At 36.2% G+C, this 19022-nt stretch overlaps 1 protein-coding gene across 5 annotated transcripts in view; it reads left to right on the forward strand.

Annotated features, from left to right (window-relative positions):
* The window catches only part of FSIP1 (fibrous sheath interacting protein 1), a 99271-nt gene that overhangs the window by 14277 nt on the left and 65972 nt on the right, over nt 1–19022 (forward strand). For all 5 annotated transcript variants that reach the window (XM_068946282.1, XM_068946284.1, XM_068946285.1 and 2 more), the window contains 6 exons: nt 221–393; nt 1329–1413; nt 4259–4357; nt 6871–6965; nt 7673–7780; nt 15342–15503. In XM_068946282.1, the coding sequence (XP_068802383.1) occupies nt 221–393; nt 1329–1413; nt 4259–4357; nt 6871–6965; nt 7673–7780; nt 15342–15503 (722 nt within the window). The remainder of the gene's footprint in view (nt 1–220; nt 394–1328; nt 1414–4258; nt 4358–6870; nt 6966–7672; nt 7781–15341; nt 15504–19022) is intronic.

The raw sequence follows: 19022 nt of genomic DNA on the forward strand, positions 1-19022 counted from the left end.
CTACCCCAGGCCAACTGGAACAGATAAGAGCTTGATTCATCAGTCTTTTTAAAAAAGCTTTTTTTGTTTTTTTCCCCCTGCTACAAACAGATCTAGAAATGAGCATGATGTATATACCAGTGAATTATTGTACTCATCTGCAGTTTTTATCAAATTACTTGTACTAATTTTTTAAACTGAAATACATCAAGCTAATGTTAACTTTAAATTTAATCTGCAGCAAACTCCTCCAACTCAAAAGATTCTGAAGAGACAGAGGTAGATCCTCAGATTCAAGCAGCTATAAGGAAGATGAATAAACTCGACACAATATTGGCAAAAAAGCTCTTTAAAGAGAGAGCAATTAAAAAACAAGGGAAAGAAGTGAGAGCAAAGCTCTGGGAAGAACTTCAGGTTAGAAATATACAACTTATGTAAATAAAACAGTATATTTAAGAGTATGTCTGTTATCTTCTGTAATTGTCTTAACAGAATTATCTGATTTCCCATAAACTTTTTTTTTTCATTAAATAACTCGCAGTTATTGACTGATTTAAAGCAAAGGAGTGGATCTTAAAAAGTAACTTTGAGTAATTTTTAATATATATTAGCTATGAGGCTTCTGAAAGAGGGACATGGTCCTTAAAAATTAATGTGACCAGTAGCCAAATGTACAGCTGTCTAGGTGTGATTTACAAGCACAGACAGTCTTATGTTTCAGCTCACCATTTGCAGGTATGATAAAGCATAACAAGAGGTAATATCTGTGAACTCGGTGCCAGGAGCATTTATTCTGCTCTAGTGTGACTGTTCTTAGGAGCGTCTATTCCAGAACTATCTGTTATGGAAGAAATTAGAGATGCCCCCTGAAGAAGGCATGAGAATGCTACAGCACAGTTTCTGTCACGTTACTCTCATCCTGTTCTCTAGCAGTTAGATGTTAATTTAAGCCTTGAAACATGAGATTTAGTATTTCTTCCAAAGTTAATTACAGTCTTGGATATTTTCTGTGAATACAAATATCAGTAGCTAAAAAGACATGATGGCAATCGATTTGACTGCATCTCATAATTTCAGTGGATTTGGATTGAGAACCCTGTATCCATTACAAAAGTTCTTCACCCTGTGAAATGTGTCTCCACATAAGACACAATACGTAACAGATACTTTCAAGTTCCACCATATCCTCATCAAAACTTTAAGAGATGTTCTGATAGCCTCAAGAAGAAAACAAATTATTTTGATATGGTTTAAAGTTAGCTGCATTTGAAGTTCTTATAAGCAGATAGTGTTTTGCTACAACTTTAAATATATACTGTTTATATTTATGCTTTATTTCTTTTAAATAGTCTATCAGTACCTCTGGAAGTCAGGAGGAGATAGAAAACACAAAACATTTTTTAGCTTTGATCTCATCATGGCAGGATACAGCTGGTAAGTAAGACAGACAAGTGAATATCCTGATATGATTATCCTCTATTTTGGGCGTATTTGGACAATAAGCAAGGAAATAAAAATTGTTTTGGTAAACAAAAAAAAAATCACGAGGTTACTGAGGTACTGGGGGGTGTGAGTGAAAGAGGTTGCCAGGCTGGAATACTTGGTGTAGGAAGGTTAGGCGATTAAAAAATGTTAATCTTAAGCATTGCTTAGAAGCTCAAGGGGTGATGTGGGTGTCTTACGTGTATCTGGGAGAATATTTTCAAGTTGGAGAAGGGGAGGAGAGAGTGAGAAGGAAGCAATGGCAATGCTGTGGTAAGGATCTGATAATATGACTGTACCAGAAGAAGGGAAAGCCTGAGTCCTTTTAGGAACTCTTAACAGAGGTACTGACAGAATGGGACCAAATGATGGTACTTACTACTCAGTTACATGTTGGAAAACAATGCAGGAAGATGCACACTACCCAGGTCCTTGAAATGTGGCAACAAACATTAAATTTGATACTGATTGTGTTAAATTAAATTTACTTTTGGAAAAGTTGTTAAGATTCTGAAAATGAGAGACAATTTGAGTAAAAGGGATCATCGAATATTATAGAGTGTGATTCTAAGGAAAAGGCAGAATGCAAACCATGAACTTAGTTTTTTTAGGTCTTTTTTTTGTTTCCTGAGAATTCTAGGGAAAAAGTTAAGATAGTTAGCCACTTTAAAAAGCAGAACTGTGTTAAAGACATACTGTCAAAATATTATCTGGAAGGAAAGACAGGAAATCTGGTAAGATAACTTTTGAGCTTCATACTGATATGTAGATTAAGACAAAAATATTCAAAGTAGAAATGAACACACTGATAAGAAACAATAGTTGCAATTTAGTTTTTTATCTGAAGATAAAAACAGGCTAAGTAAAGTCAGTACCATCTTAAGTAGGATTTAAAACACCAAGAAAATTCTGTAGCTCCGTTACAAGTGGACAGACGACTAAAGAAGGATCAAGGTCTTTAATGAGAAGGGTGAACAAATGATTAATGGCACAGAGAAATATGGAATGTGATGCATAAAAAAATTATCCTAAAAGTTACAGTTAATGTCAATATTGTAAAACCATAGCTAGAATAGTGGCAGACTAAGTTAAGGACTATTTAGAAATGTTTTCCCTACTACAGAATGCGTTTTCTACTGAACAGCATGATTCTGCTGGAGTTCTGTAGCAAATGGTTGAAGCGCACTCTGAGTTATTGGTAGTTATCTTCAAGAATGCACAGAGGATGTGCAAGCTCCCAAAGGACCTAGGAAAAGAAAAACACTGGCTATTTTGAAGTGTCCTCCCTTCCCCTTCTGTTGCTAGACTACTATTGGTGGAGGTACTGGAACAAACTGTAGGCATCCTGCTCACAATGTCTTTGTCGGTGGGTAGAGGAGCAGGAACGGATTGTTTGGATTTGTCAAGAATATATTATGTCAAAATTATGCTCAGAGTAGTTTACAAAAATTTGCTGTTAAAGTACAGTCGGTCAGTGTTGGAGTTCTCAGAGATATCTCAATCCTATACACATTCTGCAACCTGCCCTTCTTCTCTCTGCCATGGTTGAAAGGATTTCCTGTTTGAAAGAAAACAGAATTGTAGTGCATCCTGCCTTTTCCGTTGCTGGAGAGGGCATAAGGATTTGAGGTCTGAATAGATATTGTTGGGCAAAAATCTGAGCTTGATTGTTTGGACATATGTGCATACTAATGTAGGAATATGTGGTGAAAAAAATTAAACAAAACTTACTACTCCAAGGTAAACTACTTTTATTTCTATGCTTAAGTTTTGGTTATTAAGGGAAGAACACAAGATTTAGCTTGGTAAGGGTGGAATGCAAAAAGTGTCCAGTAGGTGTCAGCATCTAATAATAATAATAAACGGTAGGTAAGCCAGAATATATGCAATTGCTAATGAGCTACATGCTTCGTTTCGTTATTCTTTTCAAAGGTTACTCAATGCCGTAGAGCACGTGTGCCATATGGGTTCTAGTGTGCCATACTGGCAAAGTTCTGCATAGTTTAGATTTATTTTTCTCCCCCAGCATGATCTTTGTCTTATTCTTTCTATAACATGCTAGTGCCTGACTTCTCAGGTCTGCTTTTTTAGGACTGACAGCCCAGATGGTTGTCCAGGTTGATAAGGAAATGGAATGTAGTTCATATATTTTGCTTTTCAGAGCTTGAGTTTGATACAGAGCTTTATTTGATGATTTTTTTTTTGTAACTTATACTGCCAACTGATATATGTCAGGACCATGACTTGGTTCTTTTTCTTAGAGTACTTGAAAAAACTTTTATATGCTAAGGAATTTGAATGCTCTTTTCTCCAGATTATACCCTTGCCGTTTGAAAGCCTAGTAATTCAGGCACAGGCAGATATCAACTGTGAAAATCTGGGTACTTTATTCTCACTTCAACCTCCAGATAACTTGCCGCAAGGTGTTTGCTGAGACTTTTGAGCATTATGGCCTAGGGCTGTATCTTCTGCAATGTAATTATTTGTCCTGTATGTGCATATACTTATATATATTCAGCAGCTGTTAAAAACAAAAACACGATGATGTTTGAACATGAGATGCGTGAAACAGTATAAAGTGTTTTCTTCTGTTACATGTTCTTATTAACAAAACACACCTTATTCTTTCACCTCTATTTCTTGAAAAACAGGGTGGTGATGTAATTTATCTAAAAAAAAAAAAAAAAAAAAGGAATTTCTATAACTTTCATGTGTGAGATTATATAGAATGATATGCATGAAACTAGGTCTTCTTGAAATACATTTTAATTAAATTCTACTAAAAATTTCTTAACAGATTCCCTCCACGTTAAGGAAGATGAAATATGTATTTCAGTATTTCACACACAAATTAATCCAGAGGATTATGATTGTCGTAAAAGCCAGCATAATCAGGGTAAGCTTTAGTAACTATGTTATTTGTATTTCTAGATATGGTAAAATAACATGTGAAATAGGTGGGTAATGGGGACTTTGCCTTCATGGCTGTGCCAAAAAGTCAGAAGAAGTAAGTTTGTCTGTTGGAATGGCAACAGTTCTTAGTTTTTGACAAATGATAAAACAGAAAACCTTTGTAACAAACCTAGAGCATTTTATTCAATGTGATGAACAAATTTTTACTTTCAGATTATATCACCTTTTTCAGTGTAAAGTGATAAAGGTTTGTAGCAGGTTCATTAGAAAATGCATCACTGGTTCTTCATGGAAATTCTTTAAAACTTACCTTTGTTAATCTAAAGTTCTATATTCTTTCATTAATAGGCTTATATTCAAGAAATCATCTAAAACGGCGTTGAAACTGTGTACAGTGTCACTCTGTTCTGTAACTTTTTTTGGTCAAGAGAAATCTTACGGATGTTGTGGCAAAGCTAATCTTTGGATAACTCCTTTTTTTCTTTGATGCTGATTATTGTAGAGTCTTAATTGCTCACGTGGATTGAGTGATTGCTGGCAAAGATCAAACATCTATACTGATTCTTTTAGACATTACTTGTTTACATGGCACTGTTTAGAAGCATGAAATGCTGATGGTAGCTTAGAGGATCCTACACTTCAAAATAAATAGAATTATGCTTTTGTGCCCTATTCTTTCCCAGTTTGAAATACACATTTTTGTGGCTGTGTGCTGTTGCACATACAATTTTGAGGTGATGTACATCCTCTTAGTTTGGGAACTCACAAAGTGGAGATCACTTGCAACTTATGAGCAATAAAGTACTTAAATGACTTTTACTGTTTCTGCTGCAGACTGTTGGTATGGTTTCTGGTTTGTAAGACCTGTTATTTTGGTTGTTGTTGGATTTCTGTATAATGGTTGTCATAAAAGGTAGGGCCTGAGCAAGAGGAGCTTAAAGTGTTAAGAAGATTGTTTTGTTTTTTTTTTTAATATACTATTTTATATGTTATTGCTTAAGCAATCTCATTGAGATCAAACTTAGTCTTTCTTTTATTTACTCAGGGTGATTTCTAATGTTTTCCTTGTCACAGTAATCCAGGTCTGTCCTTTCTTTACTTGAATGTTCTGAGATATCGTGTATGATGGCTCCCTCTCAAAAGCTCTCATGCTGCAGGTAGCGAAAAATGTAATTTAAAAGTAGTGTTTCATATATGCTGCATGTTCATGCTTTGTATTTTGCTCATTTCAGAACACAACTTATCATGTTCGTATTTATTTCTAAATTCTTACATAATTCCACTTCCTAGATAGATTCTCTTCCCGTGTTACCTGGCAACATCAGAGACAGTTTAGGATGCTTTCTGTAAATAGCTTTGAATTTGTACTGTGACAGAGTTTTCCTGGTGGTCAGGTCCCACGCCTCATTCTGTTAGGGTTTGCTTGCAATTTCAGAGTAAGTCTGAGAACGTTGCACAGTTTTTGTCCATAGGTTGTAAAAGGATGCACTGAATTTATTTTATATTTTTGGGAATTTGCTTTTAGTCTGCTCAATCTGCAAAAGAGTTCAGTAGATGTAAACTATAAAAGAATGAACTGCTAGAACCGCAGTGACTGCTGTGTCATACCCTATCTTCTAACATGTTAAACTGATTTTTTTTTTTTAATAGCCAAAATAATTCTGTTTTTCAAATCTCTGCTTTTCAGAAAAGGATAGTATTGTGACAATACTATGGAAGTAGTCTGTGAGACTTAGAGAAAGATGTCTGTATTTGCTTCAACTTGTTATTTAATTTGATAAATCTTTGGTTTTCTTGGTGATCGTAGAAGAATTACTGTTTTAAACTAGTTGAAGTCTGAACAACAGAGTATGTGCCCACTTTTATATGATAGATAGACAGAAAACCATTGCTGGGGAAAAAAAAAAAGTGTGCTTTAGCCAGAACATTATCAGATGTAATTGTTACAAAAAATGTACGTAATTGTTTAATAGCCTTACAGTTCAAAGGTATGCTTTGTTTTTGGAAAAAAATCTGTTTTATAAGCCATCTTATAATATCATCAAATATATCATCTGTTTTTCAGCTGTTTTAATTAAAAAAAAAAAAAAAAAGTACTTGATAGATCTCCAAATAGTTCTGTGGTTTCCCCAAAAACTATTTTCTGGTTTTGTACTGATGATAAAACTGAAACAATAAGAGGGTTAGAAGGAATGCCATTGCTTTTAAAGCCTCCATGTTTAACATTTTTGAGGTCAGAAATCCAAAAGTATTTTAGCCTTTCTAACTTTGAATGAACTCATATAATAAAAGCTCAAAAAAAGAGATTAGTCTTTGATAGTTATCTGTTTTCAATATAGCAATAGGGTTGGTACAAATATTGAAAATGGCACATCAAAAGTTTATGTATCTACTTTACATGTTTGTTAAAGATTTAAATTGAATTACTTTTATTACAGCTCTGATTGAATTAGAAAAAGAGTGGTCTAACTTTGCAACTTCTTTTTCAAACTTCAGATCGTACAAATGAAACAAAAACAAATGGATTTCTGAGTCAAGCGGAAAAAACACGTAATAAAAGCAATCAGGATTTCATTAAAAAGAACATTGAGGTAAGCATTAAGACCTAAAATCATTAGCTTTTTTGTTCATGTTAACTGAAACAGTAGTATTTAAGCCCTTCTAGGGACAGTTGAGTTTCTTGAGGAAACAAGAATGTTCTTTGAGGAACATTAAACGTAAAATCTTGCTATTAACAATTGCTTTTTATTCCACACTGCTGTATAAGATAGTCCTCATCTTGGTGCTCATATTTGTAGGATTGTGGTAATACGCTTTTATGTATTTGCAAAGGGGAATTGTTCTGTTTGTGCCTGGACATAGCTTGTTTTGAGGACAAGTATTTCCTAAAAATCTTTCTTTAAATATATTTACTGTTAAGTTAAGAGAAGCTATCCTTGTCTGTAGATAGGGACTAGATATACAAGTTGTTCATGTGCAGCCCACACAGAACCCTCATCTACAGAGAACTTTTATCAGAAAGTAGATGCCTTGACTTCCCTCCTTTTGTTTCTCTAAGCCTGTAGTAGCTATAATGACTTTTTCATCCAAAAAAACCCTGCGCACATGTATGTCAAAGATGGATATAAATGTATCGGCTTATTATATATAGGTTGCTAGATTTTGCTGTCAGAGTGATAATTTGTGCTATGGCAATAAGCAAGACTGGATGTTAATTTCATAGAATTTAAAAAGTTCGATGCCGTTTGAGCTAATAGGTTTCTAAAGGGCTTTTTTTGTTTGTTTGTAAAAACTTCAGCTGGCAAAGGATTCGGGAAACCAGGTTGCTTTGCTTGAGGGAGAAAAGAAAAGGTTGATTGAACTATTGAAAGATACAGAAGATGGAAGTGAATTGCAGGGTCTTGAGGTATGAAAACTTTAATTTGTACTGTCCTGTTATATGTGGCTTGCTTTTAGTGTAAATCTAAATTTGATTTTGTTTTAGTCTCATCACAGCGTGACCTACTGCAGTAGGAGAAAATAGCTAAACAAACCTCATTGGATTTGTCTGCACAAATGACCTTTTGTTAGCTTCCTTGTTCACTTTACTAACACTTGGAACTTCTCAGGGCTCTGAAGAGCAGCAGAACTTTCAGGGAAAGTTAGGCCCAGGTGGAAGGAGCCTTAAAGAATACCCAGAGATGGTCTATTTCCTCTGCATAAAATGTGAGGCTATTTCCTCTCAACCTGAGTGGCTAGCTGCTATAATCTGTGGTAGAAGGGCCAGCAATTTCTTCAAAAAAAAAAAAAAAAAGTGAGATTTTTTTGGGGACATAAACTTCAATCGTGCAACAGTTGGGGAAATATACATTGATGAAGTTTATATGTGCATTTGGAAAGATAATGAAAGATAATGGCTTTCTACTCCATTAAGGAACTAAAAGTCTACTTCAACTATAGGCATTTATACTTTTAATGTAATGTTATTAAAGAGCAAGCAGTTTGGGCATCGTGTTTCACTTCTGCGTGCTGCAGGAGATGGAAATAGCTGAAGCACATAGAAATGCCCTTTTAAAGAGAGAATGAAGAAGACTGTCCCAGCAGTCATTGCTTCTAGGGGAGTCTGACTGATCTACATTTCCACAAAACGATTCCCAGTAATGTGAACATGTTATCTAGTTTTTTGGTCTCCTACTTCTTAGCAGATGGCCTTTATTCCTTACTCTTATGAGGGAAATGTCACAATGATGGAGTTTTGGGGGGGCTGTCCTTGAGAGACAAAGTCTGTTAGGGTGGGAAGATAAAATTTGATTTGACAAATGAAAAATACTGGAAAGTTGCAATATTTTAAAAATATATATGGTATCAAATGTTCTAAAGATAAGTGTTTTCACAGTATGATCGTCCTTAAACTATGTAAACTTTGGTATAACACTTCAAAAAACAGCATTGTAATAACTAAGAAGAAATATTGGGAAAAATGCTTACTTTGTGTACAGAAATCAAGTGACCTTTTTGTCTGGTTTTAAATTAAAATGTGCTTTGTGTAAAGTCTATAGTAATGATCTTTTTCATTATTTGTGAGTATACGTTAAGTCACTGTACCTAAGAGAAAGATGTCAACTTTGTTTAGAACGAAGGAAATGCATACAAGTTACAGTTTCTGTTTAATTTATACAGCTAAAAATCATCTAGAGTAAGTTATTTTTCTGTAGCAAAGTTGTAGTGTAACAACTTGTTTGTGAGAGAGGAACAAAAGCAGATGCAGTGTATTTTATTTTTATTCTTTCTTCCCATAGTTTACTTGGAGTTATTTGCTAATAAGGTGGTGAAGGCATCCAAGAAGCAGTGTCCTTCATAACCCCCTTCTAAAACAGGGCTAAAATCCATCTTTATAAATTACTATCTTAGAATATAGGGGTTGGGAGGTGAGCTCAGGAATTTCTTCATCTGATTCTAAACTGGTAATGAAAAGGGAGAAATAACCTGCTTTGTTACCCATGGTTTGTGGCATAAAACAAATCTGCGATTTACCCAACTTCAGTATGTCTACTGGTTGTCATTCACACTGTCAAAAGCCCCAGACTCTTTCTTTGCTCCAGGGAAACTAATAAATGTACATAGTGTTTCAGCATTTTCAGGGCTTTGTGGGACTAACGCAAGTGATGGAGTCCATATCAGAGTCAGGAAAATCTGATGGACAGATGAATAAGATGTGCAGTTCTTTAATGGTAATTGTTCTTTTGTAAGTAGAAAACTATAGCAGAAGCATGGAGAATTTAACCTTTGCTGATCATTGATATGCAAAGGTTTAAAACCGTCACCCACACTCAGTGCTTGTGTTGATGAGAGGAAAAACTTTGACTTCTGTAAAATTGCATCAGACTTCCTGTTACCCTGACGTTCTTTCTGTCACTTTATATAGAAAGCTTATTTACTTTTCTTTATACCACATGAACAGAGCACTTGCAGAACTGGTATTTTTTTCTAAGATACTCATCAGTTAATGGTTTTGCACAGTGATGTTTGACTTAACTGAGAGAGTCTAGCATCAAAAGAAGGCTGTGAAATGGACTCCTGGCCTGATATTCATGTACTGGTTAGGAGTGTTGATTTTTATTGTATTTTTAGTTTGTTACACATTAAAAGAACAAAGGTAAAGCTCACTGGATCGTTATTTAATTAATCTTTTGTCTGTGCATTCAGGAAAAGTGTCTGTGCATTCAGGAAAAGGTTCAAGGCCTTCTTTTAGATATACTGAAAACAGATTGGGTATTATAGTCCCATATAAGGGTGACAAAAAGTTCAGTTGAAACAGTACTTTATCCACCTTTACAGTAAGAAGAAACTGTTGGGAGAGTGTGTGCATTTTTGTTGTTTTTTGTTTGTTTGAGGTTTTTTTCCCCATTATGGGAGAGGTTGGGATTTGATTAGTAGCACCATCTATTCTCTTCTCCTTCCCTGATCAAGGTTGTGTTTCACTTTAAAGATATGCTCTTTCATGTGATAAATCTCAACATTTGAAGATGTGAAGATCCTTAACAGGCTTTTTGCTAGTTTTCTGATCTACAGAAGAGTGTTTTTATTGTTTTTAATAATTTATTGAATGGATTCAGCAGCTGGCAAATATGTCTTCTCTCACAATAGATAATTTGTTTTCTTTTTCTTAAAGCTAATGTCTTTCATAAAATTTAAAGGTATTTATTCAGAGTAGCCAATTCAAATTAGCCACTAGCAATGACTGCCTTTTTGGTGCACTAGTTCTCAGGGTATCAAGGCAATGGCAGAGTATAGCTTTTATCCAAGTTTTGCATTTTGACATGCGTCACTAGCATGTCACTAGACCTGTATTTATAGAAATTATGCTATTTATATCAGATATTAAATAGCTCATTAAAGAAGGCATATGTTTTACTGTAAGTTCCTGATACAGTGGGCAAGAATGGGAGTGGTAATTTGTAGGTTGGTCTGTACCACAGATAATCTCTTTAAACAAAATAGCTACTAAATCTATTGCCAAAGCAGGATAGAAGAAAGGATAATACTTAGTTACTTGAAACCTGCCTAGTCTGGAAACGTATTCTTTCTCTCCCATGTTTGAATGATATTGTGGATGAGGTGTTTCCTGTGGCTACTTAAAATGAAGATCATGAGCAAGTTATTAACTAATGTGTAATCTAGACTGCACCAAACTGTCTGAGGTAACTGTCCAGCTGATGGCTGCTTTTATCTTGCTTGATTCCAACTTTTTAAAAGCTGGTGCAACCACACTGGCTAAAGTAACGTTATGGAGATTGTCAATCAAGGTGGAACTGGGTGTGCTGTACTCATTCTTCTGTACAGTGTAATGTAGATTAGATAACTTAATTCGATTCATTTTACTAAATATCTCAAATATCCAAATAGCACTTTTCACGTAAAGTGCTTTTTTGGCTATTTACAGTATTTCAGAAGTAAATATTCAAGCTAGTCTAACTGTCAAAACTACAAGTTTTGTTTCAGATGCTCCAATAATAATAAGCACTGATTGTGCTGTTACAGAAGTATTTTCTGAGTTAATACATAGGAAACATTGACAGGACAGAAGCTTATTTTCCAAGAAAAATGTTAAATCACAGGCCATCTTGAAAATGCAAAAGAGATTGTGTGAGTGCATTTAACCCTAGAGTAAAGTGGCTACTGGAATAATTTGGATACTTTGGAGCGTGGGATATGGACATTGAGCTGTAGCTAATGAGCCCATTTGGAGCTGAACTAACTCTGTGGAATCATTTCTGTGTTTTTTGTGTCGTGCTCTTCAGTGTCTGGTTAGGGGATGAGTAGCACAGCACAAGTTTAGTGCCACGCTGGATACTTCTGTTATGATGGTCACTCTCTGACCTGAATAGGTGCTCCCACAAAGCTGGAAAGCTTCTTCTAGAGACAATTCTGAGCAGTTCTCCTGGAGTCAGGCCTGGTGTGGTCATGCTTAGTCATGCTATCAGACCCAGACGAGTTCTATGGTTGGCTAATTAGGGATAGCTGAATTGTACTGCTAGCATTCCTAGGCCTGGGAACGTGTTGCTGAAACACCAGACCTGAGCCAGCTTCAGGAGCCTAACTTGGATTTCATGCCTTGTGAAAGTGCCCAAACTTGTTATATACTCTAGGAAGAAACCATGTTTCCACAGTTCTGTGCTTGGATTGGTAAATTTTAGTAGGACCCAAGCTGATTCAAATGTAGGTTTCTGGGTACCTATCTTCATTCACAGATGATCTGCAGTCTGGACAATATACCCAGCGATAAATGAGGATTGATTGACCTGCATTCATCACAAGATGCTGTCTTGCTGCTTCATGAAATTTTATGCTGGAAATTAGTCATATTTGTATGTTGTAGTCCCATGCAATCCTTCTTTTGCTTATAGGGCTACAGTCCAAGGTGGTATTTCCACTGACTTTAAAAAAAATATATATTTTGTGCCTGCCTTCTCTTACTTTTCTTCTTTGTAACATGTACTTGCGTGAGAAAGTGCTAGGACTGATTTTTTTTTTTTTCCCCCCCACAAAGGAGCTCGTTTATTCTTTAGTATGGAAATAATTTATGACAAGTGTTAGATTTTTCTTGTTGTGTGTTTCTTTTTTTTTTTTTTTTTCTCAACCAGTTACTGGAATTCCATTGACCAGTCATATTAAAATAAATTCTAATAGCTTTTCAGATATTTGCTGTTTAGCGTGAAGATGGCTCTGACTTATGAGGACTGTTATTAGCACTAAATTATGCTAATTTATATTTAAACATTTTGTAGGTATAGAATGCTGCTCTTTGGCAAGATCTTTTACAGAAGGCATCTCTAATGTGGGGATTTGGAAGGTAGTATTTGTGATATGAATGGCACTTATTTAGCCTTGATGTATATGTATAGTGTTTCCTCCCCTCCTCCTTCCCCCCACCCCTGCAAATTTCTTATTAAAGATCTCCTTATAATGAACTGATTTTACTCAGAGATTGCAGGGTATGATGTAGAAAGAACGAACAGTTCCAGTAAGTGAAGCTGATGTAGTTGTATGAGCCTTGGTCAGTGATAAGTTCTTTTACTCTAAAGGCACAGCAGGAAAGCAATGTGGCTGACCAGGGATGACTTCACAACAGTGGTATTGTAATTGGAAGCTAATATTTCCTCTTGTGTGGATGTGGCTGCTGGAGTAGCTAGAGGATTAATCTGGAAGCTCTGAAGAAGTAGTGGGCATGAATCCCCTGCAAGGCAGATGTTGCAGCCTTTGAGGCAAGGTGATGGCCCTCTTCTGTTAGAAGAAAGAAAGGAAACCTCTTTCTCCAGTTCCCTGCTCTCCCTTTGTAAGGTGCTAGCTGGCATTTCTTTGGGATCGGGACATAAGATTAGATATAATCTCTTAGCGTCATTCCCAATGACTAGTGGTTGACACAAACCTGGTTCCCTGGCTGTAAGACAGGAGTGCCAGATTGCTGCGGATAACCTGCATCTGTTTGTGAATATGATCTTGTCTGTTTGAGTAAAGTGGGCAAAGGTCACTCATAATCTGCAACTGTCCATGCTGGGCGCCTGTGTTTATATTGTTTAGGCAAGTGTTACCGCTATCATGAGGATCAAGTTGTCTAAATCATGGTCAGGAAAAAATTCTATGATCTCTGCATCTCCAAGTTTGTTTTGTTTTGGTGGGTTTTTTTTTTTTTTTGGGGGGGGGGGGGGGGGGAAGGTAAGAAGGGGGTGCCAGCATGCTGGTCTCCAGAAAGGTGGTGGCTACTGATCTCAGAGCAGTTCATCTAAGATTTCAGGCTTTCCTGTGGATGTCTTTGTGTTCTTTGATAGACTACAACTCTTGCACTGTATCTCATACCCTCTTTCTGATATTTGGCTCCAGGTGGTTTCTGCCACAGCAAGAACCTCTTCCGTTTCGTTCCAGGCCTGTTTTTGACCAGGCTTTAACACTTTCTGGCCATTATCAGATAGCAAGTTGATGGGCTTATACGCAAAGCTGCTGATTATATTTGTTCTTTTGACTTGCACCTGAGATTGTTCCTTCCACTTGCCTCAGAGGATCATAGAGAGTAGTATCATTATGTTCTATTTTTATCTGGAATTCTAAATGAATTTTAGCATGTGCTGCTGTGCAGGTGTGACTGGGTGTTTACCAGAATGGATACCTAACTGCATTTGCTGCCAAACTTTCTGCGATATACACCAATTGGGTGAAATTTTGCAAAAATGTGCTATTTTTTAAGTGTAGTTTAAAACTTATCATTTTTTTGCCTCTTGACTTGTCTTAAAAGAATAAGCTTTCTCTTTCAGGTTTGCTGTATAGTCAGCTCTCTGTCTCTTGCTCTTCTGTTGTAATACAGTACTGTGAGACTCTCTAGTCTCCAGAATAAGAGGTAATATTTCTACCTCTTAAGTAGAAACATAAGAAAGCGCTGAGATGCATGGCATAAATGTTAGGAAGATGTTAATGGACAGCTCTCAGAAAATCCACTAAAACTGTGCTTTTCTTAGTACCGAGAATGTAAGATTGTAGCATGTTCTTTGTGCTTGGTATCTTGGGACTAGTGGACGTATCTCTGTCGGGCCCTTTCCTCTTCATCTGTCCTCTGCACTATCTTGCAAAGGACCGCAACACCTCCAGAATTAACTTTCACGTCAATGGCATCAGAAAGTGATGCTTAGTGGGCAGCACTGGAGAGTAAGATCTGAACACAAGTTAGACTATGACAAACAATTATTTCTTCAAAAGGGAGCTGTGACTGTTACATTGGACAAATATAGCAACTGTGACAAGGGGAGATTTTGAATGTCCCTTTGCAAGAAGGGGGCTGTGATGGGCATGAGAATATCTTGAAGGTCTGACTCTAACTTGCTGTTAGACGCTTAAAAATGCGATGCATCATTAAGAAAAAGGGGTTAGATGTCCAAAGTACTTCTCTTGGGCTTAAAGAGAATGTGATAAAGGGAATTATATAACCTTTAGAAGGATGGCTGGGGGACTTGGGTAGCTATCTGATTGCTCTTTGGCCAGCTAGCTTAGAGGGGAGGCATCCAGCTTTAAGCAGTCTTATTTCAGAGTTTTGAAGTGGCTACTCATTGACAATGGAAATAAGTACAATAATTGCAGTAGTCTGTTTAGGTTAACATAGTACCTTTTCTTTGCTAAGTGTTTTACTTGTATGTAGATTCATGCACTTTTTAAAAATAAAACTAAGTATATATATTTTTAAGTCCACTTAAATACAACCAAGCAGCAATTTAAAAGTGAAAAACGTGCATCTAACTGGTCAATGAATACCTGCTTTAAGGTATACTTGGTATGTGAGCATCGGCAGAGTTCACCTATATATCGAGATAGATGAGAACGTACGTTTTATTCTTAAGTACAGTTTATTTAAAAAAAAAAAAAACAACACTTTGTACGAAACTGCCTTTAAAATCAGTTTCCTTTGGGAATGAGGATTAAGTGTTTTCTTTATCTTTCAATAGGAAGATGCATCTGGCTGGCTAGTACCAGGAGAAGGGTATACACCTGAACCAATGGAATTTCATCACCTAAGTGAAATAGATATTAAGCTTCAAGTACTATCTGATGGGGATTTTTCTGCAATTCAGAGCTCTTGCTCGAAACCTCCAAGCCAGATTTATCAGGTATATTAAAGAACAGAGCTTGTGTATTGCAGATTTCTTGTTTGAAGTGTGTGTTGAGATCTGGTGCAAATAAAAATACACTAGGCATTTTTATTTTCTTTTTTTGCAATTTTTTAGCATCTTCTATTTGATCTCAAAGTATATGTGTTAAAGAATGAAGTCGTTTCAGTGCGATCTTTGGCTATAGAAATCATATGGAAAATAATGCATTGCTGTTTCTGAGTGATTTATTTTTCAAGGACTGTCATCTTGTTGTTAGTATTTGTTGAAAGTATGGAATTAACAATAAATTTCATATACAGAAGTTGGTAACTCAGACTTTAGCTGCAGAAGGGCTGCAGGGGTTTGGTCAACATAGTAGCACATTGTCCGTGATAATTGATCTTTGGGACCTGGAATTAGGTTTCTTCTTATTTCAGCATTCCAAAGGTGCCTCATCAGTTAGGATCTTAATGATAAAGAAATTATCAATGAGCAATGTTAAAGACTATAGAAAATATTAAAATTGTGTATCTGGTTTTTCAGGGTCTTTGTTTTCTTTTTCCCATGCCAGCAGTAATAAGAGCTGTTGGAATCTCAGCTTTGAGAAATGACTGTTTGGATTTTGTGAAAAGACGACTGTGATTTGTCATATACCATGTCCCAGTAACGTTGTTGTCCGTAATATCCTGGGTGAAATAAAACATAGAATACCATAGTCTGTATTTTCACACTTACTTGCACAAAACTTATTTTATATTGTAAAACTTCCAGTTTGTAGCCAGGACAGGTGTATCAGAGGCTCTGTAAGAGCGTACGTTGGCAAAACTATGTCTTCAGTTATCCGCTTAATGTGAAATATCTCTTTGAACAGTTAAAATAACTGATTTTTTCTTTTTGCTTTTTAAAGGCAACGTTATATCTTTAACTACATTTTAATTTCATTTTTGTATTGACTTCTTTATGAACTTCAGGTTTTATTTCTCCTGAAGTAGTATTTACTATTGCTGTAAGAGATCCAGGGGAATTGCATTTTGATGTGTGTGAACAGCAGCTCCCTCTAATGGTTAATTACTTACATGAACTCGGTTATGCAGTAACTTCGAGGTCATGGACCTGAGCTTGCAAATGATTGCTGGATCTTGTGTTCACTGTTGTGAGAAATCTACTTGAGGTTAGTGTGATTGCTGTGATGACGAATACTCCCCTTGAGAGCACTGGTCCAAGTGATTGTGGTCACTTCCTTTTCAGAAAAAAGCTATGAAGTATTGGACTGGAAGCTTGCATTTATGTGTACGCTTAAAGAAAAGAGTAATGCATTATCTTTTTGAATAATACCAAACTTAAGCAAAAAGAGAGAGTTAATTCCATAAATGAACCTTCATTAGTTAAAGCTAGTTGCTCTTCGATTTTGTCTATGGAGTATAAAAGAATTTTTAGATATTGTAGCTCTGGGAAACACATGCAGGATTCCTTTCATTTTGTGGTGTTTTTTTTTTTTTGTTCAGATGAACTTTCACATGCGAGTCACTTCAAAGAAATGTACCAAACAATGGAACTATTTAAAGGTGGTTTTGTAAATGTAGAGAAAATTGTAAACGGAATAAATACAAGATAAAATGTAGGAGACTTTCGTTATTTAAAATAGAATTTAGAAGGACTCTAATTGCCTAAATCCAAATCTAATTTAAAAACAAAACAAAACAAAACAAAAGCAAACTCTGCCGCTCTGCAGATTTCTAATTCCAGAAGTGTCTGATTCCTTGGTGCCTTTCCATTTGTCTCCAAATTCCTTTACTGTCTGCATTCCTGCTTCTCTGCATGTCCTGAGCGTCAGCCCTCTGGAGAGGGTTGGATGTCTACTGGCTGCCTCAGTTTCATTGAGGTTCAGACAGTGGGCAGGTGAGTGTTAAGTTCTTTGTGAAGCTTGATTTGGTAAGTGCAGTCAGAGTGTGTCTGACACCATGACATGACTGGGCTTGTTTATGTTTACATATAATTGCAGCTGCTAATTTTTTCTGATGGCAAGTGGACGAGAGAGTAGTTGTGTCAACTTCTGGAAACTTGACTGCTTTCTGACTCTGGAAGCTTTCTACTGGATCTAGCCTTTAGTTCTGCATTCTTGGTTGTAGTTATTTTTGTGGTTGTACCTAAATAATTCCTCTTCGATATATGCATAGAGTAATAACTGTTAAGTTCTGAATTTGGGTATGAGAATTAATTCTCAACCCCTTCTGTGTTCAAATTCCTGTTACAGTTGCTTTCAAAAAAAAAAAAAGGAAGCAACATGTGGCAGTAGCTGAAAAATTAATAACTGTTTTGAGTTTAGAGCTTCATATCAGAAGGCATAAAGAGTAACTTTTTTTGCAGGCAGTTGATTTACATTCAGTGCCACTCGTTTTTTTTTTTTTTTTTTTAAAACAGCCTTGTCTATCACAAGCAATAGCTACCAATATTTTCATAAACTTAAATTTTTATAAATTTGCCTTTTTTTAACTTGTTGCTGTTTTTAGAGCATCAGTTCGGATATCAGAAAATATTTAGGTCACAGAGAAATATCAGAATTCTTTATACAGAATGTTTTTTGGAACCTCGTCAAAGATAATCTGATTCATGATATTGAATTCTATCATAGAACCTGTTAGATGGGAGAAGACCTTAGCTAACAAAATTCAGACCAGTGTCTAGGGAATGACGCTGCTCTCATGAGAAATGAGGGGAAGTCTCAGATGGGACACGGTTTCTGTCGTTTGAACTGGGATAAGTTCACAGTACATCAGAAAAAGGAAGATACTTAAAATCCTACAGAAAATGAGGTGGAAAAATAGCCTTAGAGTGCATTGTACTTGGAACACTTCATGGAAACTTCATGGAAAAGCTAACCAGGTGAAGTTGCTATCATAGTCTACAGAAAGCACAGAGGAAGAATTTTGTTCTCCACGTTCAGGATGTGGCAGTGCTGTTCTTTCTTCTGTATCAGTTCCAGCTAATTCTAAATTTAACTTGTTCCCATGTCTGTGATAATCTTAACTCCTTCTCTTGAGCCTAATGTTTTTTCTTTCTTTGCAGCCATTCACTACTAATCTCTGCACCTTCTGGATGGTTAAAATGTCTGTTTTATGATACTATTTCAAAGATGTAGTGCATTTCCATTTAGTCTCCCCACTACCTCTTTTGCCTTCAGTAGGATCTGAGTCAGAGTGCATTTTTCATCTCGCATTTGATCTCCTTCTGCACTTCCACTGTTTCATCAGTAGTTCTAACTAAGATATTTCCCCCCCATCTAATTTCATTGCAGCTCTTTCAGGTTGTGCTTAGGTTTGAAATGTTCTCTTGCAGCTATCGAAATGTGTATCATTTAGCTCACTGAAATTTCTTGTCCTATTTTTTAGCTCCTTGTTTAGACTATGACTGCTATTTGTTGCAGTATTATGTTTTAGGTTGTACCTGTCAGAGCCATGAGGGCTCTCCTGACCCTCCTTGTCCCTGTGCACATCCCTGGGGCCTGCCCACCCTGCCCAGCCTTAGGCCTCCGTTTCA

Source organism: Struthio camelus, chromosome 5 (assembly GCF_040807025.1).
Source record: "Struthio camelus isolate bStrCam1 chromosome 5, bStrCam1.hap1, whole genome shotgun sequence".
NCBI lineage: Eukaryota > Metazoa > Chordata > Aves > Struthioniformes > Struthionidae > Struthio > Struthio camelus.